Below are 24,416 nucleotides of genomic sequence, written 5' to 3'. Positions count from 1 at the left end.
AGATTGAAGGTGAGAGGAGAAGAGGACGATAGAGGATGAGATGATTGAATGGCATCACCGACTCAATGGACATGAGTTTGAGTAAACTCTGGGACTTGGTGATGGACAGAGAGGCCTGGCATGCTGCCGTCCATGGGGTTGCAAAGAGTTGGACGTGACTAAGCAACTGAACTGAACTGAACCATTATCTTCATTACCTCCACCATATTTTGGCCTTAGGTCAAATAACAGGGAGGGAACACAGCCCTGCCCATCAACATAAAATTGGATTAAAGATTTAGCGCATCAGAACAAGACCCAGTTTCCTTCTCAGTCAGTCTCTCCCATCAGGAAGCTTCCATAAGCCTCTTATCCTTCTCCATCAGAGGGCAGACAGACTGGAAACCACAATCACAGAAAACTAGCCAATCTGATCACACGGACCACAGCCTTGTCTAACTTGATGAAACTTTGAGCCATGCCATCTAGGGCCACCCAAGACGGACGAGTCATGGTGGAGAGTTCTGACAAAATGTGGTCCACTAGAGAAGGGAATGGCAAACCACTTCAGTCTTCTTGCCTTTAGAACCCCATGAACAGTATGAAAAGGCAAAAAGATAGGACACTGAAAGAACTCCCCAGGTTGGTAGGTACCCAATATGTATTGGAGATCAGTGGAGAAATAACTCCAGAAAGAATGAAGAGACAGAGCCAAAGCAAAAAGTGGATGTGACTGGTGATGAAAGTAAAGTCCAATACTGTAAAGAGCAATATTGCATAGGAACCTGGAATGTTAAGTCCATGATTCAAGGCAAATTGGAAGTGGTCAAATAGGAGATGGCAAGAGTGAACATCGACATTCTAGGAATCAGTGAACTAAAATGGACTGGAATGGGTGAATTTAACTCAGATGACCATTATATCTACTACTGTAGGCAAGAATACCTTAGAAAAAATGGAGTAGCCATCATAGTCAACAAAAGAGTCTGAAATACAGTACTTGGATGCAATCTCAAAAACGACAGAATGATCTCTGTTCATTTCCAAGACAAACCATTCAGTATCACAGTAATCCAAGTCTATGCCCTGACCAGTAATGCTGAAGAAGCTGAAGTTGAACGATTCTATGATGACCTACAAGACCTTCTAGACCCCAAAAAAGAGAATAACTACCTTAATTGTAAACAGATTAAATGCACCAACCAAAAAACATAGACTGGTTGGGCAAATGAAAACATGTGTGCATGCATTTCCACTTAATCACATCGCTCTCCTTGACCCCTCAAACTGTATGTAATTATTTTATATTGTTAGGTTAATCATGTTTCATTTTGGCTTACATTTGTAATTATCTTTTTTTTTTGTCTGGCTATTGATTGTGAAAACTAGTAAACATCTTTTACCATTGTGATTATGTGATTATGAGGAACTATTACTCAATACTGTTGAATCATGATTGGTTAACAGGTAAATAATAGAAATCTGTATCATAAAAACTACCATGTAATAGAGAAACCTCTAATCACTTTTTAAAATCCAGATGCGTATCAGAATTATCTTGGAATTTTTGAAAAACACAAATGCCCAGATACTACTTTTTTTCTCCAGTGCTCCACATTTGTTGCTAATGAGCAGCTGTATTGAAAAACAACTGGACTATGATGATCTTTTATCTAGTTTGTTTTACTTTTTCTATTTCATATTCAATGTTCCCATTTCACTTCGTTTATGTTTTCCAATTTCTCCATCTCTTTTTTTTTTGACGTTCTTCTCAAGCCTTTATCAAGTGTAGTAGAAAAGCTTTTCTATACATATATATAAATAGTATGTGTAATATATGTATATAATCAGAAAACTTATGATTTGTTGCCTAGCTAAAAAATTTATGACATTTTGACTCTACTTGTTTGACTTAGTATGAATAGAATACTAGATTTCTAATTTAAAAAAATAGATATGCAACAGACAACAAAGATTTACTGTATAGCACAGAGAACTAGAGTTAATATCTTATAATAACTTATAATGGAAAATAATATATGTGTGTATGTGTAACTAAATTACCTTGCTGTGCACCTGAAACATTGTGAGTCAACTATACTTCGATAAAATATATATATTTAAAAAAATACGTTATCTTGCTGGTTTTTTTTTTTTTTAACAAGTTCGGGAATTTGATCTGAAGTTGAAGAAATTTAAGTTTGGGTTTCTTTTCAATTAAGAGAGGTACAGAAAATTACTTCATCAAAGAGCCGCTGAGATACAAAGCAGTAGAATACCAAAAGGGAAATTAATGGACCCAGAATTAAACAGGATAGAAAAGGAAACTGTACTGATTTTCTGTTACTTAAGGCTCATTTTAGTAACTTATTACCATCTACAGCATTTGAGTGTATTGTGTTGCATACAGCTTTATATTGTCAAGCCAGTGGAAAGAGCCAGTCTATTAAAAACATTTTCCAATTCCATTTTATTTCTAATAAAAAATTTTGAATAGCACTATATTGACATAGTTCAGAAGTTTAAAAAGAATACATAATGGAAAATATGCCTACATCTTCCTATGTCTCCAGGTCCCTCGCTGAGGAGACCAATGTTAGCTTTCTAACATTGTATCTTTCCAGCGATGTATTATGGAAATGTGAGTAAATCTGTAAGCAGTAGCATTCCATACACATTGTTCAGCAACTTCTTTTTTTTTTTTTAAACAACTTCACTGAGATACTGTTTGCATACTGTGAAATTCACCCTTTAAGAGCGTAGAATTCAGTGTTTTGTTTTGTTTGTTTAATGATTCACAGAATAGGACAGCCATCACTACTATCCAGTTTTACAATACTCATTCCCCGTAATAAAACCCTGTATTCATTAGTGGTCACTCCCCGTTCCCCTCTGTTTCCCAGTCCCCACCAGTCTACTTCCTGTCTCTGTGAGTTTGCGTATTCTGGAAATTCTGTGTAAATGGAATCACATACTATGGGGCCTTTTGTATTCAGCTTTCACTTGGCTGTTTTCGAGGTGCATCCATGATACAGCATGTATCAATATTTTGTTTCTTTTTATGGCTGAAAAATATTCCATTGTATGGATGTACCACACCTTATCCATTCATCAGGTGATGGGCGTGGTACCCCCATGTTTAACCATTTGAGGAACTGCCAGGCTTATTTTCCAAAGGGCTGCACTACTTTGCATTCCCACTCTCTATATTCCCAGCAATGTAGAGTTCTAGTTTCTCCACAGCCCTATCAATACTTGATATACTGTTTTTGAATAGCGACAGTAATCAACAGTATGTGAACCGAGAACTTCCAGGTATCCAGGCTGGATTTAGAAAAGGCAGAGGAACCACAGATCAAATTGCCAACATCCATTGGATCATAGAAAAAGCAAGGGAATTCCAGAAAAACATTGACTTCTACTTCATTGACTACACTAAAGCCTTTGACTGTGTGGATCACAACAAAGTGGAAAATTCTTGAAGAGATGGGAATACCATCTCTCACCTTACCTGCCTCCTGAGAAGCAGGTCAAAAAGCAACAGTTAGAACCTGACATGGAAGAACGAACTAGTTCCGAATTGGGAAAGGAGTTCATCAAGGCTGTATATTGTCACCCTGCTTATTTAACTTATATGCAGAGTACATCATGCGAAATGCCAGACTGGATGAAGCTCAAGCTGGAAGAGTCAAGATTGCCGGGATAAATATCAATAATCTGAGATATGCAGATAACGCCACCCTAATGGCAGAAAGCGAAGAAGAACCAAAGAGCCTCTTGACGAAGGTGAAGGAGGAAGTGAAAAAGCTGGCTTAAAGCTCAACGTTCAGAAACCGAAGATCGTCGCCTCGTGTATCACACTGTGGTTTCGTGTGCCTTTCCCTAACTATTAGTAATGTTTGAGAATCTTTTCATTTGCTTAATGGTCACGTGTATTGAGTATGTCTTCTTTTGGAGAAACATCTATTCAAGTTCTTTGCTCATCTTTTAATTAGTCTGTCTTTTTATTATTGAATTGTAAGGATTACTTGTATATTTTAGATATAAGTCCCTCAACAGATAGTTGATTTGAAAATATTTTCTCCCATTCTGTGGGTTGACTTTCTTGATACTTTTGAGGCACAAAGATTTTTAATTTAAGTCCAATTTACCTATTTTTCTTTTGTCACTCATACTTTTACCATACCTAAAAACTATGCTGTCTTATAGTTTTAGTTCTTACATTCAAGTCAGTGGTAAGTTTGAGTTAATTTTTATATATGGTGTGTCTACCTTTTGCTTTTTTCTCTTAATATGTCTTGGAGATTATTTCATTTCAGCTCTAAAGAACTTCCTCATTCTTATGATACCAGGGTAGTTTCCTATATAGATTTATTAAATTGGACGTTTATATAAACATTTGGGTTTGGAAATTATTCCAAAATGTCTTGTGGCTTGAAACGTTTCATACTAGCTTCCTCGTAATGGCAGTTTCAACCACTTGACAGACTTTGTTGTTCTAAGCAGTTCTTATCATTCAGAAGCCTTTGAGTAAATGCCAGTCCTCTGAGGGGAGTGATCCCAAGGAATTATTTCAAGAGCGTTCACTCCATTAGATGTTTACAGTAAGTCAGGAGGCGGAAGATTCTTTCAGCTATCAGAAAATATCTGTAAAAATACTTTTGGAGGAACAGAGTGCTCTAAAATCTTGTTATACATTTTATACTATATTTGTTTACAGATGACTTAGCATATGTCCTCCTTTTGCTCTTCTGTGGCATTGTTGCCTCTTGTGTATATGAATATAGGTGGATAATAATCTAAGCTTTGGGCAATTTAGCCAGCTATTCAGTAAGCAGTAAAATATCTGGAGATTTTGAAACATGTGGGTTTCTTTTTTAAATAAACAATAAGTTTGGAGGAAATCTTGAAATGTACTCAACACTTTGATAATCTGCAAAGGCTTGTCTGGCCATTTGAAGGTAAGCAAAAAGGCCAAGGGACAGCTAATATGATAAAGCCCACACCTTATAGTTCCTGAGCCTTACTTATAACACAGTTCCTTTTTTTTTCTTTTAATTAAAAAATTTTTTTTTATTGAAGAAAAGTTGATTTACAATGTTGTGCCAATCTCTGCTGTACAACAGTGACTCAGTTGTACACACATATACATTCTTTTTTTATCCCATCAGATTCTATATAGTTTCCTATGCTTTACGGTAGGACCTTGTTTATCCATTCTAAATGTAATAATTTGCATCTACCAACCCCAAATTCCCTATCCATCCCTCTTCTTTCCCCCTTCCCCCTTGGCAACCACAAGTCTGACCTCAGTATAACACAGTTCTTTATTAAGAGACAATTTCCTCTTATTTTATGCACCAGTCAAATTAGCATGATGTCACAAAAAGTATTTTGGAATTGTTCAAATCCTTTTTCTGTTCTTGATGATAATGAATACCTTCAGTAAGTTCCTTACCCTTTTTGGACTAGAGTCTTTTCATCTGTAAAATAAATATGAACTAGATGAATTTCCAAGCCTGTAATAGATTAGAGCAGTTAATCAGGAGGTGGAATAGGGTATGCTGAAGGCAAACTGCAGTCAGCAATACTGACAATTGATTGGAATGATAATTGTAAGAAAATTTTTAAATTTTAATGTACAAAAGTTGAAAAATAATCATGACTGGAGGCAACTGGATAGAGGCAAGTAGTCCTACATATCTGAGTGGCCCCAGAGGGTAAAACTAAATTAATAGTGTTCTTGCTGTCCACACAAGTCCTGAGTTACCAAAGAGTAAGCCAAAATTTCAACAAAGTAATGTATTTATTTTTCATCTTTCAGTTCTGTTCAGTTCAGTCGCTCAGTCATGTCCGACTCTTTGTGACCCTATGAATCGCAGCACTCCAGGCCTCCCTGTCCATCACCAGCTCCCAGAGTTCACTCAGACTCACGTCCATCGAGTCAGTGATGTCATCCAGCCATCTCATCCTCTGTCGTCCCCTTCTCCTCCTGCCCCCAATCCCTCCCAGCATCAGAGTCTTTTCCAATGAGTCAACTCTTCGCATGAGGTGGCCAAAGTACTGGAGTTTCAGCTTTAGCATCATTCCTTCCAAAGAAATCCCAGGGCTGATCTCCTTCAGAATGGACTGGTTGGATCTCCTTGCAGTCCAAGGGACTCTCAAGAGTCTTCTCCAACACCACAGTTCAAAAGCATCAATTCTTTGGCGCTCAGCCTTCTTCACAGTCCAACTCTCACATCCATACATGACCACAGGAAAAACCATAGTCTTGACTAGATGGACCTCTGTTGGCAAAGTAATGTCTCTGCTTTTGAATATGCCATCTAGGTTGGTCATAACTTTCCTTCTAAGGAGTAAGCATCTTTTAATTTCATGGCTTCAGTCACCATCTGCAGTGATTTTGGAGCCCCAAAAAAAAAAATCTGACACTGTTTCCCCATCTATTTCCCATGAAGTGATGGGACCAGATGCCATGATCTTCGTTTTCTGAATGTTGAGCTTTAAGCCAACTTTTTCACTCTCCACTTTCACTTTCCTCAAGAGGCTTTTGAGTTCCTCTTCACTTTCTGCCATAAGGGTGGTGTCATCTGCATATTTGAGGTTATTGATATTTCTCCTGGCAATCTTGATTCCAGCTTGTGTTTCTTCAAGTCCAGCGTTTCTCATGATGTACTCTGCATATAAGTTAAATAAGCAGAGTGACAATATACAGCCTTGACGTATTCCTTTTCCTATTTGGAACCAGTCTGTTGTTCCATGTCCAGTTCTATCTGTTGCTTCCTGACCTGCATAGAGATTTCTCAAGAGGCAGGTCAGGTGGTCTGGTATTCCCATCTCTTTCAGACTTTTCCACAGTTTATTGTGATCCACACAGTCAAAGGCTTTGGCATAGTCAATAAAGCAGAAATAGATGTTTTTCTGGAACTCTCTTGCTTTTTCCATGATCCAGCAGATGTTGGCAATTTGGTCTCTGGTTCCTCTGCTTTTTCTAAAACCAGCTTGAACATCAGGAAGTTCACAGTTCACATATTGCTGAAGCCTGGCTTGGAGAATTTTGAACATTACTTTACTAGCATGTGAGATGAGTGCAACTGTGCGGTAGTTTGAGCATTCTTTGGCATTGCCTTTCTTTGGGATTGGAATGAAAACTGACCTTTTCCAGTCCTGTGGCCACTGCTGAGTTTTCCCAATTTGCTGGCATATTGAGTGCAGCACTTTCACAGCATCATCTTTCAGGATTTGAAATAGCTCAACTGGAATTCCATCACCTCCACTAGTTTTGTTCGTAGTGATGCTTTCTAAGGCCCACTTGACTTCACACTTTTCATCTTTATTTTGATATAATTTTAGACTTACAGAAAAGTAGTGAAAGAATGCAAAGAATACCGTCTACTGTTCAACCAGATACCTCAAATGTTCATATTTTATTACATTTTCTTAATCCTTGTATGTATATCTTTCAACTATGTAAAAACAGCAGAAATGTTGGTACTTTATCCTTTAATACTGTGGAGGGTGGGCGGCGCCACCTTTATCCTTAAATACTTTAATGTGTATTTCCTAAAGTCTACGAACCCTGAGGAAGGCATGGCAACCCACTCCAGTATTCCTGCCTGGAGAAGCCCATGGACAGAGGAGCCTGGTGGGCTACCGTCCTTAGGGTCACGGCACAACTGAAGTGCCTTAGCAGGCATGCATGAAGGCCAGTGGTTTGGACCAGGCACTTTCACTGCATTTTCACAGTGCCTGCCCTATTTCTCCACTGTAAAGGAACTACTTTTCCCCTCTGATTAATACCTATCTTGTGGAGGAATGCTTCACAACTATGTAAATATTGTTTCTCTGCAAATCTTCACTCACTGTGTTATCTTTTTATGAAGATAGAAGAAAAATAATGCATTTTAGCAAGATTTTCATCAAAATGGTTATGCTGTCAAAAAATAACCTCAAGAAACTGAAACTGGCAACCATATGACAAATATGATTATGTAGCTGCTGCTGCTAAGTTGCTTCAGTCGTGTCTGACTCTGTGAGACCCCATAGACGGCAGCCCACCAGGCTCCTCCATCCCTGGGATTCTCCAGGCAAGAACACTGGAGTGGGTCGCCATTTCCTTCTCCAATGCATGAAAGTGAAAAGTGAAAGTGAAGTCACTCAGTCGTGTCCGACTCTTCGAGACCCCATGGACTGTAGCCCACCAGGCTCCTCCGTCCATGGGATTTTCCAGGCAAAAGTACTGGAGTGGGGTGCCAGTGCCTTCTCCAATTATTATGTAGAATTCCTTACTATTAATTATTTCAAAGAAATTATATATGTACAATTCTTAGTTTTTAAAAATATCCTTTATGTATCTAAAGTCAATTTGTAGGTTAATAAATATAAAAATAATTTGGTTTTTTAGTAGTATTGTTGCTTTTGAAAGATTTAGAGGAGTTTTTCTACTTTTTGTCCAGTGTTCTGGGCAGAATGAACAAAACAAAAATTGTTTGAGAAAATATTCAAAAAATGCCTCTCCTTTTCTTCATTTTTCTGTGTTTCTTCACATCTCTGCCAAGAAGCCCACTTTTACCTTATTGCCCAACTTAAAAATATGCAGTGTTGCCCATTTGCTCACAGGATGAGGTGCCAGCTTCTCAGCTTACCCTTTCAACTTTATTATTATTTTGCAGTCCTTTTACTTATTTCTGGTTGCACCAGATCTCCGTTGTTGTGCAAGGGCTTTCTCAGTTGTGGTGAGCCGGGGCTCCTCTGCAGCTGTGGCGCTCAGGCCTCTCACTGCTGCGGCTTGTTGCAGCGCTCAGGCTCTGGAGTTGGGCTCAGTACTTGTGGAACCCCGTCTTAGTTGCTCCAAGGCATGTGGAATCTTCCCTGACCAGTAATCGAACCTGTGTCCCCTGTGTTGGCGAGCAGGTTCTTTTCCACTGTGCTTCCAGGGAAGTCCCCCCTTTAAGCTATAACATTGTCTTCTACTCTGGCCAAACTAATCTACACAATCCGTTTTGAAACGGTGTCTCATGCTTTTCTGTCTCTGCAAAGTGCTTTTCCTATCTGTCTTGATTCTTCTCAACATTCTAGATAAAATTCTAGTATATTTTCCCTAAAATACTCCCTGACCTCTTCATTTCTCAAACTTCAACTTTAATTAACTACATGTAGTCTATTTGCTACTTTAGGGAGATGCTTTATAGGAACTTTTCTAGGGACGATAAGGTGGAATAAACAGGAAATAAAATACAGATCAGGCAGCCTGTAAGCCTTGTTTGGAGGGCTCTTCTGTGTCCTCCCTTATGCTCTGACTCTGCATGCTGTATGCGTCTAATATTTGCTGTATACATTCTTGTGTGTTTGTATATGTGCATAGTATTTAATGAGACTGCATCCCCGCAGAACCTAGCACTTATTTGCTATAATAAGTCAGTTCTTTAATTGATGTTACTGTCTTTGTTTTATTTTAACAAAGCCTGAATCTCAACAGGAAAGAGGGCACATATTTTCATTCTTGTCTTGTATTTTACTTTTTTCCAAGGGTAAGCATTTACACTTGAACTCTTTGGGGAGTTGTAAATTTGTACTAATTAATCTGAACTGTTTTGCCAGATTTTTCTAAGAGCCAGAGAGTTTGAGTGGAATTAGATTTCCATTTTAGGGCAACTTGGTTTCTTTCTTCTCTTTTTCAAGGGTACTTATACGTTTCATTAACCAAAGCTTCACATTATAGGAATCCTAAAAATGCAACCTGTCTGCTTACTCCTTAAATGTTCCTGAGAACTTTGTGACCACCAGGAACTGTCTCCGGTGTTGGGTACACACAGGGCAAAGAAGATGAGGTTCTTTCTTTCAGAGTCTTGAGTCATAGTGAAGTTCAGGACAATTGCAGGACTAAGTATCAAAAAGCTTTGGCTTCTCACTTGAAAGTGCAGCTTCAGTAGACTGCAGTTGTAGAGGGGCATGCAAGAAATATTGAGTAGTGGGGGGCAAGAGGTGGTCAGATCAGGGAGATTTTTCCTGAAGTCCTGTTTAGGTGGAGTCAGGATTCTGTAGGATTTCAGAGGTGGCCTCATTCCCAATGGTGCCCAGAAATGTGCCAGCTGCATGGCATGTTGAAGGAAGCAAGAGCAAACTAATACCAGCCCACCAGCAATCACCCTCACCAAATATAAAGCAGGAGAAGGAGGATGTCGCTTTGAAAAGCTTGGAAGCAAATAAGGGAGCTTTTAAACTGGGTTTTAAATTAAAAACTAGCATGGACAAATTTGCATTTAATTCAGAACCTGCCCAAAGAATCACCAGGTAAGATCAGCTCTTTCAATACATACCTGTGGCCCTATAAAGGTTGAATATTTCCTCCCTCATTTAATTCATTTCCCCCTGTGTGGTTAAAATGTGGTTGGTCTGCTTAGATAACGAACTTATGGTTGCCAGGGAAGGGATAGTTAGGGACTTTGGGAAGGTCATGTACACACCGCTGTGTTTAAAATGGATTGCCAGCAAGGACGTATTGTATAGCGCGTGGAACTCTGCTCAGTGTTAGGTGCCAGCCTGGATAGGAGGGGAGTTTGGGGAGAATGGATACATGTATATGTGTGGCTGAGTCCCTTCACTATCCACCTGAAACTACCACAACATTGTTAATTGGGTGTGCCCCAACATTTAAAAAATCGGGCACACCCAACATTTTAAAAAAATGTTTAAAGTTTACAAAAACAAACAAACAAAAATGTGGTTAGTCTGTTTGTCCAGCTTCAGGTTGCTATGGTAGTAGACCCTGGTTTTATACACTTAAACCTGAATTTCTCAAAAACCAAGCAGATAAGCGTTGTTTCAAGCTCTCATCAGTAGACTTCTAGGGGATTTCAGGAACAGTACTTTAGAATTTCCAAATGTTTGATGTACATTTTGTTTGATTCTGAAATGTGTATGTACGTGTGTGTGTATATATATATATATGTGTGTGTGTGTGTGTGTGTGTGTGTGTGTGTGTGGGCTTCCCTGGTGGTGCTAGGGCTTCCTAGGTGGACTTAGTGATAAAGAACCTGCCTGCCAGTACAGGAAACATAAGAGACCTGGGTTCAATCCCTGGTTCAGGAAGATCCCCTGGAGGAGGGTGTGGCAACCCACTCCAGTATTCTTGCCTGGAGAACCCCATGGACAGAGGAGCCTGACTGGCTACCAGCCATAGGGTCGCAAAGAGTCAGATATGACTGAAGCAACTTAGCACACATGTATATATACACACACACATACACACATATATGTGTGTATATATAAAGATTATAAAGTAATTATTTTATTTATTTATTTGGCTGTTCTGCGTCTTAGTTGCAGCATGTGGGATCTAGTCCCCTGACCAGGGATCAATCCCGGCCCCCTGCATTGGGAGCGCAAAATCTTAGCCATTGGACCACCAGGGAAGCCCTCTAAAGTATATTTTTAACAATTAAAATAATAATAAGGAATAGCATGCCGGACATTAAATTATATACATAATTTGGGGACTTTGGATACTGCCACCATGTTAACTCCTGCAGCGAGTGCATTCTTCAGAATAAAGCAGGATTTTGTAATTTCTATGTGTACATTTAAACTTGTGAGTGTGCATTTAACAGTGCAGTAGAGCACTGCCACATCTTTTGAAAGCTTCAGATCCACACATGTACACTAATATGTATTTTACAGGTCAACTTGCTTCGGCCTACATTCAATTAAATGCCAGGCAAGGCTTGGCTCATCTGCTTCAGCATAGTCTTTTTTATTATAGTATCGTAAGTAGAGTCCAACATCTCATTGGTGTGTTGGATGGTGGTTACAAGTTTAGAATCACCCGTGTGTGTGTTAGTTGCTCAGTCGTATCTGACTCTTTGTGACCCTATGGACTGTAGCCCACCAGGCTCCTCTGTCCATGGAATTCTCCAGGCAAGTGTACTGAAGTGGGTTGTCATTTTCTTCTCCAGGGGATCTTCCCAACCCATGGGTTGAACCTGGGTCTCCTGCATTGCAGGCAGCTTCTTTACCATCTGAACCATAGCCACCAGGGAAGCCCCTGAGGGCATTTTAAAAATCGTGATGCCTAGGCCACAAATATACTAATTAAATCAAAATCCCTGGGAGTAGGGGCAGGACATAGGCACCAGTATTTTTTAAATAGACTGTATTTTTCACAGAAAAATGGGGAGGTTGTATAACCATATACCGGGCTTCCCAGGGGGTGCAATGGTAAATAATCCGCCTGCCAGGGCAGGAGGTATGGGTTTGATCCCTGAGTTGGCAAGATCCCTGAAGTAGGAAATGACAGCCCACTCCAGTATTTTTACCTGGAAAATTCCATAGACAGAAGAGCCTGGCAGGCAACAGCACACGGGGTCACAAAGAGTCAGACACAACTGAGCACGTAGCCATGTACCCATATTCCTTGTGCTTTCCACACGTGCATAGCCTTCCTCGTTATCAACATCCCCACCAGGGTGGCACGCTTATTACAATGGGTGAACCTGCATCGACACATCATAATCAGTCAAAGTCCATCGTTTACATTCTTGGTATTGTACATTCTGTGGGTTTGGATAAATGTATAATGACATATATCCATTGGTACAATATCAGACAGCGTTGTTTCAATAGACATCACTATTTTTCAAAGCTCTCTAGGTGATTCCAAAATATAAACAGGGTTTGGAACCATTGTGTTGTGTTCTACTTCTGGAACTTATTTATTATAGTAAGTTTTGAGTACTTCTTGTCTGACTTGTGTATGAAAACTACCCCTATCTTCATTGTGTATGGGGTTCCCTGTAAAATTTTTGTTTGAATAATATTAGGACTTTGTTAAAGGTTGATAAATAGCGTAGTGAACAGAGCTAGGCTTTGGATTGGAGGGTTCTGCAACTGCTGAATAAGTCACTTGGGCAAGTTTTTTGCCTCTCTGAGCTTCCATCCAACAAATAATAGTCAACAGTGATGTTGGAAAATAATAAATGTACCAGAGTTTGATAATGTTTAACCCATAGTGAGCACTGAAGTGGTGGTTTGCTGTTGCTCTTTTTCTTTTTGTCTTATTTTGGAGACAAGGAATATCCTCCTTGCAATCAACTATAGGCACATACTTTTGTTTTGCTGTTTTTATAATATTTTGTATTAGCCTTTTTTGGCTTAGATGACATTTTGGATCAAATATCTTCTAATATACTGTAGGCCTTCTAATAATATAAATTTGAGAGTTTGGAAATATAGATTTACAGTACAGTGGCCTTTTGCTTGGTCTTTTGCCATTTCAGCACTTGGGAAATACAGAGCATGTGAGAGTGTTATTCTGTTATCCATGGATATGCCTCCGGAGCTTACAACATGTTTTTTATGCTGAACATTTAGTCCACTATACTCCGTCAGAAGTAAAATGATCTGATTTCTTCCCCAAAGTGTCTTATTTTCACTTGCTTGCTAAAAACTGAGAAATGTTTTGACAATCTTGGACAAATATTTGGACACAGAAGATACAGTTCAGGTTGTGGCGTTTGTGTTGACTGCTTGATTGGAGACTTTGGACTTTGGTGGAAACTGCTCTGTCTCTAAGCCATTCTGGGTACATCCCCGCAGCCGGGCCAGGTGCCTCTGCCACTGTACTATAGATGTTTGTTCATTTGTCTCCACGTGACTGTCAGTCCACTCAGGGCAGAAGCCGAGTCCCAGCATGGTTTGAAAGAATAATGGTTGATTGAAAGAAGGAAAGCCGTAGCAAGGAAAGAAAGATGAACAGTGCATACATAGAGGAGGGCAAGCAAGAAATGCCAGTGCTTTAAGGAATCAAGTGATCAGTGCAATGACTGGTCTGATTCAGGACCTTTTGAATCTCTCATTTGAGAAACAGAAAGGTCTTTGTTGGTGCAAAAAGGTTAAGGGTAGAGATGTGGCCAGTTCACCATCAATCGTGAGTGGAAGGAATCAACTCTGAGGGGAATCTGGTGATCCTGTGTGTTAGTGATAGCACATAACTTTTTTTTTTTTTTTTTTTAATTGAACATTTCAGAAGATGAATTGCCTTTGGGATTTTCTCGTCTAAATAGGAAGGTGACTCTTGGAGGAAAGCTGTGTATCTAAGCTTCCTCTAAGACGATGTCAGCCTCCAAACTTAACCCTGAGTAATCTCTGCAGTTTTGTCTTGGGCATTATGCTGAAGCCATTGTTTGTGAAGCAAGTATAATTTTTTATGGCTGAGCTCAAATGAGTCGAGTTTGGTCTCTGATTCATTTCTTTAATCCATTCATTTCCCCCTCACCATTCAGACAGTCAGCACACTGACGGGCAGGCGTGGCTTGGTAAACAGAGGAGGACCAGCTCCTGGCGGGCAGCTGGCCCCTGTGGAGGATGAGGGTGCCTTGAGGGGAAAGGCAGGATGTGAAACGGCACAGGTGAGGCCTGTGGGGCAGGCATGGGGAGGAAGTCACTTTTGTTTAGATTGTGGCCTGAATTATAACTGCATGTTCCTGACGAATAGCTTAATTTATTAATACTTATGGCTCCTTGAATAGAGTATATTTTTGTAGCCTCTCCTTACCTTGTGCCACCAAGCTGAGGCAGAGCCAGAACAGCCGTGATGCATGGCAGAAGGCCGCCCTCGTTGGCCGCAGACTGGCCTCTGACTTGGCACCGGCCTTGTTTCTGCCGACACACACGGCCCGTTGACTCCCTTCATCCGCCCAGGGAGTCACAGCCACACTGGGAGAGCAGCGTGAGCTGGATGCTTTCACTGGAGCATTTGGGAATTAAATAAGTAATCTCTAAATACCTACTGATACCTTCCTTTCTCTCTTTAAAGATAAACAGTTTTTATTATGAGAAATAAAATATATACAAAAGAAAGAGTGTGTGTGTGTGTGTGTGTGTGTGTGCACACGCACGTGAGCGCATGCATGTGGATACACTTTTCAGAGTGCACATTAAAAACGAGCTCCCATGGGGACTTCCCTGGTGGTCCAGTGGTTAAGAGCGTCCCCTACAGGGGGTATGGGTTCAATCCCTGGGTAAGGAAATAATATCCCACATGCCTTGCACAGACCGTGTGGCCCAAACAAACAAACCCCAGCTCCCATGCCCTCACTACCTAGCCTAAGAAATTAAACACAACCAGTAGTGTGGGCTGCACACATCCTGCCCTGGCCACCCTGTTACAGTCAGGACTGCTAGTCTTGATTTTGTGTTCAGTGTTCTCTCTCGTCCCTCTCTTTTACTGTGTTTTAATAAGTCATATTTATGCTTGTGCTAGGATATATTACAATATCAGACTCTCACCGTAGACCAACAGCAGACAAGAAATAAGCCAGAAAGCTGTTAGATTGCTTGATTGTACTCTTTTAAAGAGGAAAATATACTGGTAACATCTAAGCGCTTAAAAAAAATGTCGAAACAAAAGCCTTTCAATTTCAAGGAAAACTTTAACAGCGTTTGGTAAAAGGGTAAGGTTTTTACAAACCAGGGTACGACCCATGGACCCAGCATTAACAAGACAAGGAATTGCTTCAACAATAACAGTGAAAACATTGTTATTTTAAACCAGGCAATTAGTTCGTAGTAATGCTACTCCAGTGCATTTAAAATGATTTTGTGGTATCAGAGTTTACTGGTGTTAAAGGGCATATTGACATGTTAGTTGGGAGACATGATTGACATTGTATTACTTCAATCATTTGAAATAGATCATATCAGGAGTAGCTCTTTGGGCAAACATTCTTGAATTTGCTTTTCTTCTTTGTGGTTGTGATGGATGTTGTTTGTATTCTGTATTTGTACCCCCTTTCCCCCTAAACTGCTCAGGTTTCCGTCCAAAATGGAAGAATATCAAGTTTTGGGTATTGTATTGGACTACTGTAGAAATGACCCTTAGCAAGTTGATTTCACAACTTTGTGATTATTTGTCAAATGATTTTGCAGGTGTTTTCAATTTGAAAATATATTTTGAAGATCATTATCACCCCACTGCTGAGTGGAGTGATAATGATCTTCAAAATATATTTTCAAATTGAAAATTTGAGTGGCAACATAGTTCATTTACAGGGCTTCCCTGGTGGCTCAGTGGTAAAGAATCTGCCTGCAATGCAGGAGACCCCGGTTCAATCCCTGTGTTGGGAAGATCCCCTGGAGGAGGGAATGGCAACCAGCTCCAGTATTCTTGCCTGGAGAATTTCATGGACAGAGGAGCCATGACTGAAGTGACTAAGCAGCAGCAGCAGTTTATTTAGAAATTTATTTCCTAGAGCACATCAGAACAGCTCTGGTTTCCATTCTGAAGTTTATCTGTAAGTTAATATGTAACTCAGAATACAAAGTTGGCCAGTTGTAAAAACATGTGCATATTACTTAATCTTTTTATTTCATTTCTATGTTTTTATTCCTGAGGCAAGGTTTTTCCAGGAATCAGCAGGAGACCTTTCCCCCTAGCAATGAGTTTTTAAACCACAATTTTAATACTTTTCACAATGATTTTTGTCACTATTCCATAATCGTAAATCTGAAGCCTAAAAAATACCTATGTAATGTCTTATTCAGACTGGGAGTCCAGTCTACAGTGACATGGGATGACGTGGATTAGAACAATAGTTTCTCTACATCTCAGTGTTCTTTATATTTGCATTCTTTAGCCATTTTAACTAGCCCCTTAAAACTCTCTTCTATGAATAATTTTACTATGTACTTCCATAATACTCCTAGTCACTTTAAAAAAAAAAAAAAAGGCTGACAAAGCAAACCATTTCCAATTGTTTAAGAATCCAGTGAATTCATCCCTGGCTTGGGCTACATGGAATGTAGTCTGAGAAGGAGATCTATGTTTTCCTTTCTCTTCCCCCACACAGGAGAAACTTTCTAAGGGGTTCCTCACAGCTGATCAGAAACTGCTGTAAGCACTTCGGGATTCTTTGATGTGCATGTTACCACACGCAGTGTAAATCTCTGCTGAAACTTCTCCCTGAGATCAGCTGTGCAGAGTACCTTACTCCTAGCAGTTCTCTCGGCTGATGGCCCTTCTTCGTTCTCATGCATGACGACTTCCCATCTCCTCATCCGCGCTGTTCTCTGTCCTGGGGCTCACCACGGGCAGAGGCAGAGGCACGGCCAGGCGGTGGGGTGACTACTCAGCATGTTTGGGGGAAAGTGCAGGAGATGAGATGAAGTCTGAGAGGTGGTTGGGGCTCGCTTACCCTGGGCTCTATGAGCCACTGTGAGTGCTCAGACCTGATCCTGGTTGATGTGGGGAATCCTTGGAGCGTTTTGTGTAGAGTGATAAGATCAGAGAGGCCAAGATCTCTCTGACCTGTGTATTGGCTGCAGTTAAGTGGCTGAGGGTGGAAGAGAGAACCAGCTTAGGAAGTCACAGAAATAACCCAAGTGAAAGATGATGGTGGAATGGACCAAGATGGTAGCACTGGAAGAGCATGCAGAGCTCCACTTCTAGATATATTTTTAGTGGAGACACATGTTTTGTGATGGCTTAGAGGTAAATTGTGAGAAAGAAAGGTGTCCAGAGTTTTGACCTCAGCCACTGGAAGGCTGGAGTTGTCACTTATTAAAGTGGAGGGCAGATTTGGAAGTGGGAATCATCTTTACATTGTTAAATTTAAGATGCCAGTTAGATTCAAGTGACATTGTTGGGTAAACACTTGCATATGTATGTTTGTGTGTGTGTGTGTACACGGGAGTCATCGGCATTTAGGAGATATTTAAAGCCCTGAAACTAGATGAGGTCACCAAGAGAATGACTAGATAAGAGGTCAGAGGGGTGAGGGACTTCGTTGGTGGTCCAGTGGTTAAGAATCCACCTTTTAGCGCAGGGGACACGGGGTCGACCCCTGGACGGAACTATGAATCCACATGTCGCAGGGCAACTAAGCCCATGTCCTGCAGCTCCTGAGCTCATGTGCTCTCTAGCCTGAGCTCCACAATAACAGAAGCCCCCTTGGGCTGCAACAGAGACCCAGTGCAGCCAAAATTTAAAAAGATTTTTAAGAGTTCAGAGGGATGATCTGGGGCCATCTAGCATATAGAGGTCAGGGGACTAGAAAAGGAGGAGCTGATGAGAGAATCAAAAGGGATGAGATACTAATACCAAATTGGGGGGGGGGGGGGGAATTGTTCCAAGGAGGGAGTGATCAATTGTATCTAATGTAGTTCAGTCAATAAGATGAGATTGAGAATTAACTGTCAGTTTAGCCACATGGAAGTCATTGGATTTCTTAACAAGAACCGTTTTAGTGGAGTGCTGGGGATGAAAGTCTGAACAGGGTTTATTCAAGAGAAAATGGGAGGAGGGAGATGGGCACAGTGACTGTGGACAGTTATTTTAAGATTTGTAGATTAGAAGAGGGCAAAGAGATCTTACCTGGGGGGCAATGCAGGGTCAAGATTTTTTTCCGCTAAAGTATATAGTATATATAGAATAATAAATACTATATAAATGTATGTAGTTCTATGGCTGATGACAGTAACTCAGTAGAGAATGAAAAACTCAGGAGAAAAAGCGAGAGTTGCTAGATCAGTGTCTCTAAGGTGACTGAGAGATGAGACGCAGCGCACAGTGGAGAGGGGCACACACATTTCCTGCAGAGGAAGGACAGGCCACAGATGCAGGCGGAGGGAGGGTAGGATATGGTTGGGGACACGGAGAGCTTCTCTTCCGATTCTGTTTTCTCACGGAAACAGGCAGCACGGTCATTAGCTGAGCAGAAGCAGCGGGGGCGGTCCCCGGTTGAGGTTAAAGAGAAGGCATAAAGTAGTCATTTAGGAAAGTGGATCCTTGACGGAGAGGGGATGTGGGAGGATTGCTCGGCACCATTAAGAGTCCTGTTTGACGTTAATGGTCATGGGTTTAAGGGGAAGCCCAGTCAGTGGGATTGTGTGCTTTTCTCCATCTGTGATCAGCTGCCCTGGTAGAGATGCAGAATGGATGAGACTGTAAAAGGGTTGCAGGACTGATGGATTCTGGGTTTTAATGTGGCTGAAGGGTTCAATAAAATCAGGGTTTTGGAGGAAATGTTCTGGAAAGATCAGAGGTAGAGAGCCTGAAATAAGATTGTGGAGGGGGCACAGGTATTGATGATAGGATCTGGGGCAGCAGTTCTCAACCAGGAGCAACTTACCCCTGAATAGGGGAAATCTGTGGTTGTCTGAAGACATTGTTGGTTGTCACAACTGGAAGGGGAGAAGATACTTCAGACACCTGGTGGAGGTCAGGGATGCTGCTAAACATCCATGCACAGGAGAGCCTCCACAACAAAGACTAATCTGGCCTGACCGTCAGTAGTGCCATGGCGGAGAAGCCCCATCTAGGCTATGCTTATGGGAATTAGTAGCTGGGATAAGCCTGAGGACAAGATTATTGGAAAAAAGAAGATAAAGAGACCAGGGTTTGGGGAGTTTCTTCCTATGACTAACAGAATCTCTAAGAATTACAAAAGGAGTAAGAGAGAGTCAGGGATAAGAGGAGGTTAACTAGCTATGTATGAAGTTATTTTATTTTTCTGCAACTAGCTGACTGGCTGGAGTTGGAATTGATTTTCCTGACTCTAAAAACTACATGTCCAAATTAGCCAGAGTGATGATATGTTGTTGTTTTTAAAAGCCATTTGTTTTTTAACCAGTTTTGACATAATTGTCTGTCTTGAACAGATTGTCTAAAAACTCATTTAGGGATTTGGTTGGTCTTTTGGTCAAAATTACATGACTGTAAACTTGGGCCCTTGGCCTAGTTCCATCTTTAAATAACTTCTCAGGGTTAACAGTTCTTGCAGCTGGACCTTGTAGCAGGGATCTTGTTTGAGAAAATCGTTGAGAAACTTAATTTATTGATTTTACAGACTGTGACTTGCCTTGCAGTGCTCCTCACAGTGGAGAAAACTAGTCACAATCACAGAGTAAATAAGGGTCACAAACCAGTGCTGCTTCCTGGAGTAAGTCAGATTGTCGTCTTGTGCTTTGTCCTTCATTCTGAGCTCAAGTGCCCTGGGGCTGCTTTTCTGCCTACCCACAATAGCACGGGGTGTCTTTTGTTTGCTTCTTGCTTAAAAGAAGGTCTTGTTTTGAGGTTTGGACCACGAATAATAATCTGTTGTTCTCTATAATAATAATCCACCCTCTTTAGCAGAAAAAAATCTACTTGATTCAGTGTGGCTATCAGTTTATTTAGAAGAATGGCCAAAAGTGTCCATTGTGTCCTGAGAATAAACATTTGGAAGATAGTTGGGGAGAATGGGGGAGTACTGCTGCTCTCCTTGGCCTGGAGTCATAAAGACCTCAGGAAGAAAAAATTCTGAAAATGACCATCAGTCCCGCGTGACAATACCCTTCCTTATTCTACTCATCTATTACATTCTAAGAATAATTGGAACACTGTAGATAGGGATTCTCTCCCAAATATTTCTTTAAAAAATATCTTATTTTGAAAATGGGTGTTTTTCATCTTTTCTGTATTAACTCTGTTTCCACTTTTAGGCCAAATTAGTTTCTTTCTAATCTTCATTTAGTCCATGAAAGAGTTTCTTTTGAGGTGAAGATTATTTTATCTTAGCAACAGTCCTTAATAATTCCTGCAGTTGCCTCTGATTGTAGATCTTGAAATGATAAGACATTTTAATTACTACTTTCCGGGCTTAGGCTAACTGAAAAATGCAATGAGGAGAGGAATATGTGACTCAATGTGGTTAGTTATTTCTTGAGTACACATGTTATCTGACACACTGAAATTCAATGGTAGGGAAGATTTCATTAATGAACACAAGATATGTTACGCTTTTTTTCCCCTTAAATACAGGAAAAGAGTGTGTTACATAATGAACATGGCTTTAAAATAAAGTGATCTCTTACCTAGAACAGTTTAAATTGGTTTAAATATGGAAGATGAGAAAAGATCAACCTGATATAAATTGAAATGTAGGAGGTGAATGTAAGAACCATTTAAAGAGTTAAAAATATGGCCTCCACATCATTAAAAATAGCATCAGAGAAGCATGATGAGATGTCCTTCAGTAGATGAACTGAGAAACTTAAGTACAAAGGATATTGTTCAGCAATAAAATGAAGTGGTCTGTCATGCCATGAAATGATATGAAGGAAGCTTAAATGAGAAAAGTCAATCTGAAAAGGCTACATTAACTATATGATTCTAGCTATAGAATATTCTGGATGTTGGTGATACACTAATGCAAAGTGTTAACAATAGAGAAAACTGGAACTTGGGGGAAGCAAGAGGGAATATATGGAACTCCCTTTTTTTTTTTTTTTTTTTTTGGCTGAAGCTCAGAGTCTTAACGTCTGGACCACCAGGGAAGTCCCAGGAACTACCTACTTTCTGTAAACCTCAAACTGCTCTGAAAATTAAAGTCTGTTAATTCAAAAGAAAACTTAAATATTAGGTGGAACTGAACTAGTAAAAATGTCTTCTTACTAAAAAACAAAAATCCCAGACTCTAATATACAGTGGTGGTGGATTACTGTATATAGTTTGTAATGTTCTTTTATCTTTTCTTTGTCCTCAGATAAATATGCACAGTGGTATTCATGATAAATCCTACTCCTAAACTGTCCTTGTTTCTCTCTCCAGTGACATACGGTGTATCGGCCTTGGAGGTGTATACACCAAAAGAAATCTTCGTGGCAAATGGGACACAAGGGAAGCTGACGTGCAAGTTCAAGTCTACTAACACAACCGGCACGTTGACCTCAGTCTCCTGGAGTTTCCAGCCAGAGGGGACTGACACCACAGTGTCGGTAGGAATGCTTGTTTGATCTCTACGGGTCCTATCTCACGATGTTCTTTTTATTTTTTTAATTAGAGGATAATTAAAGGATATTATGGATATATAAAGGATATATATTATCCTCTCATTAAAGGACAATTAGAGGATATTATGATGATTTTTTCCATACATCAACATGAGTCCGAATTAGGTATACATATGGCCCCTCCCTCTTGAAACCCCCACCTCCCTCCCCTTCCCACCCCATTAGGTTGTCATGGAGCATGGTTTTGGGTTCCCTGCATCATACATCAAATTCCCAGGGGCTATCTACTTTACTTATGGTAATTATATGATTCAGTGCTATTCTCTCAAATCATCCTGCTCTCTCCTTCCCCCACTGTCTAAAAGTCTGTTCTTTATGTTCGTGTCTACTTTGCTGCTCTGCATATAGGATCATCAGTACTATCTTTTTAGATTCCATATATATGTGTTAATATACAATATTTGTCTTTCTCTTTCTGACTTACTTCACTCTGTATAATAGGCTCTAGGTTCATGCAACTCATTAGAACTGACTCAAATGCATTCTTTCTTATAGCTGAGTAATATTCCATTATATATATGTACCACGATTCCCTTATCCACTCATCTTTCAATGGACATCTAGGTTGCTTCCATGTCCTAGCTTTGTAAATGGTGCTGCAGTGAACACTGCAGTGCATGTATCTTTTTCAATTCTGGTTTCCTCAGGGCATACGCCCAGTAGTGGGATTGCTGTGTTATATGGTGGTTTTATTCCTAGTTTTTAAGGAATCTCCATACTGTTTTCCATAGTGGCTGTATCAATTTGCATTCCCACCAACAGTGCAAGAGGATTCCCTTGTATCCATATCCTCTCCTGCATTTATTGTTTGTAGACTTTTTGATGATGGCCATACTGACTCATGTCACAATGACCATACTGACTCATGTCACGATGACCTCATGAGATTCTTTACTTCTCCAGTGTGATTAATGATGCATTCTTCTGATTCAGTTCAGTCGCTCAGTCGTGTCCAACTCTTTGCGATCCCATGAATCACAGCACACCAGGCCTCCCTGTCCATCACCAAATCCCAGAGTTCACTCAAACTCACGTCCATTGAGTCAGTGATGCCATCCAGCCATTTCATCCTCTGTCGTCCCCTTTTCCTCCTGCCCCCAATCCCTCCCAGCATCAGAGTCTTTTCCAATGAGTCAACTCTTTGCATGAGGCGGCCAAAGTACTGGAGTTTCAGCTTTAGCATCATTCCTTCCAAAGAACACCTAGGGCTTCTGAATTAGGCACTTGCAAAATAAGTCAGTGACACTTTAAGGCCCTTTTCTTGCCTCAGACGCTCCAGGAAAAAAAAATAATTCAGCATCTCTTAAATGCAACTTTTTATCGATATTGTTACCAATATTAATATCTCTATCATCTATCATGTATCTACTGGGTTGGGATGTATACCTGATTTCCAAATCTTTGAGTGGACTTGTGTCCCTCAGGATTTATAAAAAGAGAGACCCTTGGGTGCTGTGCCTTAGAAGGAAGGAAAGATGCGGTAAAGTCAGAGATTACAGATTTAGTTAACTTCCTCATAGGGTCCAGTTAGGTATGATTCTTGGTAAAACAGAGTCCCAGAGTGAGTGAGAGCAGGAACCCATACAAATATAACATGGGAAAACAGAGTCAGAGGCATTCTGTTGCTTCCCGTAAACATGTTATTAATGTGAAACATGTATCCTATAGATGCAAAATTAAACACACAGATTTACCCAGCAGAGTTCAAAGAATTATTTAAATTTGTAATGATTTCCCACTGATATCTTTTGCCAGACTAGAAGTGAGGGACATAATCTATAGAAAGTAAAGCATCATCAGAAAGACACCTAGATGCTCTTTCTTTTGAAGAGCAGTTCTGCTACTGCTGCTGCTAAGTCGCTTCAGTCATGTCCGACTCTGTGCGACCCCATAGATGGCAGCCCACCAGGCTCCCCCATCCCTGGGATTCTCCAGGCAAGAACACTGGAGTGGGTTGCCATTTCCTTCTCCAATGCATGAAAGTGAAAAGTGAAAGTGAAGTTGCTCAGTCGTGTCCGACTCTTCGAGACCCCAGGGACTGCAGCCCACCAGGCTCCTCCGTACAAGGGATTCTCCAGGCAAGAGTACTGGAGTGGGGTGCCATCGCCTTCTCATCCTTGTCATGTGGGCCATGCATGTTTACATACCCTAAGCCTTAATATTAAGAGCATGCTGGGAACTTTCCCAGTGGGCCAGTGGTTAAGAATCTGTCTTCCAGTGCAGGGGATGAGGGTTGGGTCCCTGGTTGAGGAGCTAAGATCCTACATGCCTGGGGACAACTAAACCTGCGTGCTGCAGCCTCATGCCATATGTAGTTGGCACTACAAAGAGTCCATGTGCCACAACAAAGACCCAGTGCAGCCAAAAAATAAAAGAAGATGCTGTGTTTCTGGTTAATGCTATATTTTAGCTAATCAGTTTATACTTACATACCAATCTGATGATAGTTAATTCCAGAATGTTCAGTTACTGATACAGGATGCTTTAACCCCCAGATATTGGTGCACAGTTAATAAGATGAGTAGGATGCTCTTCATTTTTATAGATTTTCAAGAGAAGTAAAATCAAGCCCAAAATACCAAAGATGGCTTTTCTGGTCCATGGAATTAGGG

At 40.5% G+C, this 24,416-nt stretch overlaps 1 protein-coding gene across 2 annotated transcripts in view; it reads left to right on the top strand.

The window, feature by feature from the left end:
* The window catches only part of MPZL1 (myelin protein zero like 1), an 81,844-nt gene that overhangs the window by 33,783 nt on the left and 23,645 nt on the right, over window positions 1-24,416 (top strand). For both annotated transcript variants that reach the window (XR_011564704.1, XM_019986394.2), the window contains exon 2: window positions 21,563-21,729. Coding sequence is in view for 1 of the 2 variants with exons in the window: in XM_019986394.2 (XP_019841953.2) it covers window positions 21,563-21,729 (167 nt within the window). In the remaining variant the exon portion in view is untranslated. The remainder of the gene's footprint in view (window positions 1-21,562; window positions 21,730-24,416) is intronic.

The sequence above is a fragment of the Bos indicus genome, chromosome 3 (assembly GCF_029378745.1).
Source record: "Bos indicus isolate NIAB-ARS_2022 breed Sahiwal x Tharparkar chromosome 3, NIAB-ARS_B.indTharparkar_mat_pri_1.0, whole genome shotgun sequence".
NCBI classification, from domain to species: Eukaryota; Metazoa; Chordata; class Mammalia; order Artiodactyla; family Bovidae; genus Bos; species Bos indicus.
The sequence above is the reverse complement of the archived record's forward strand: the minus strand, read 5'-3'. Positions and strand labels throughout refer to the sequence as shown.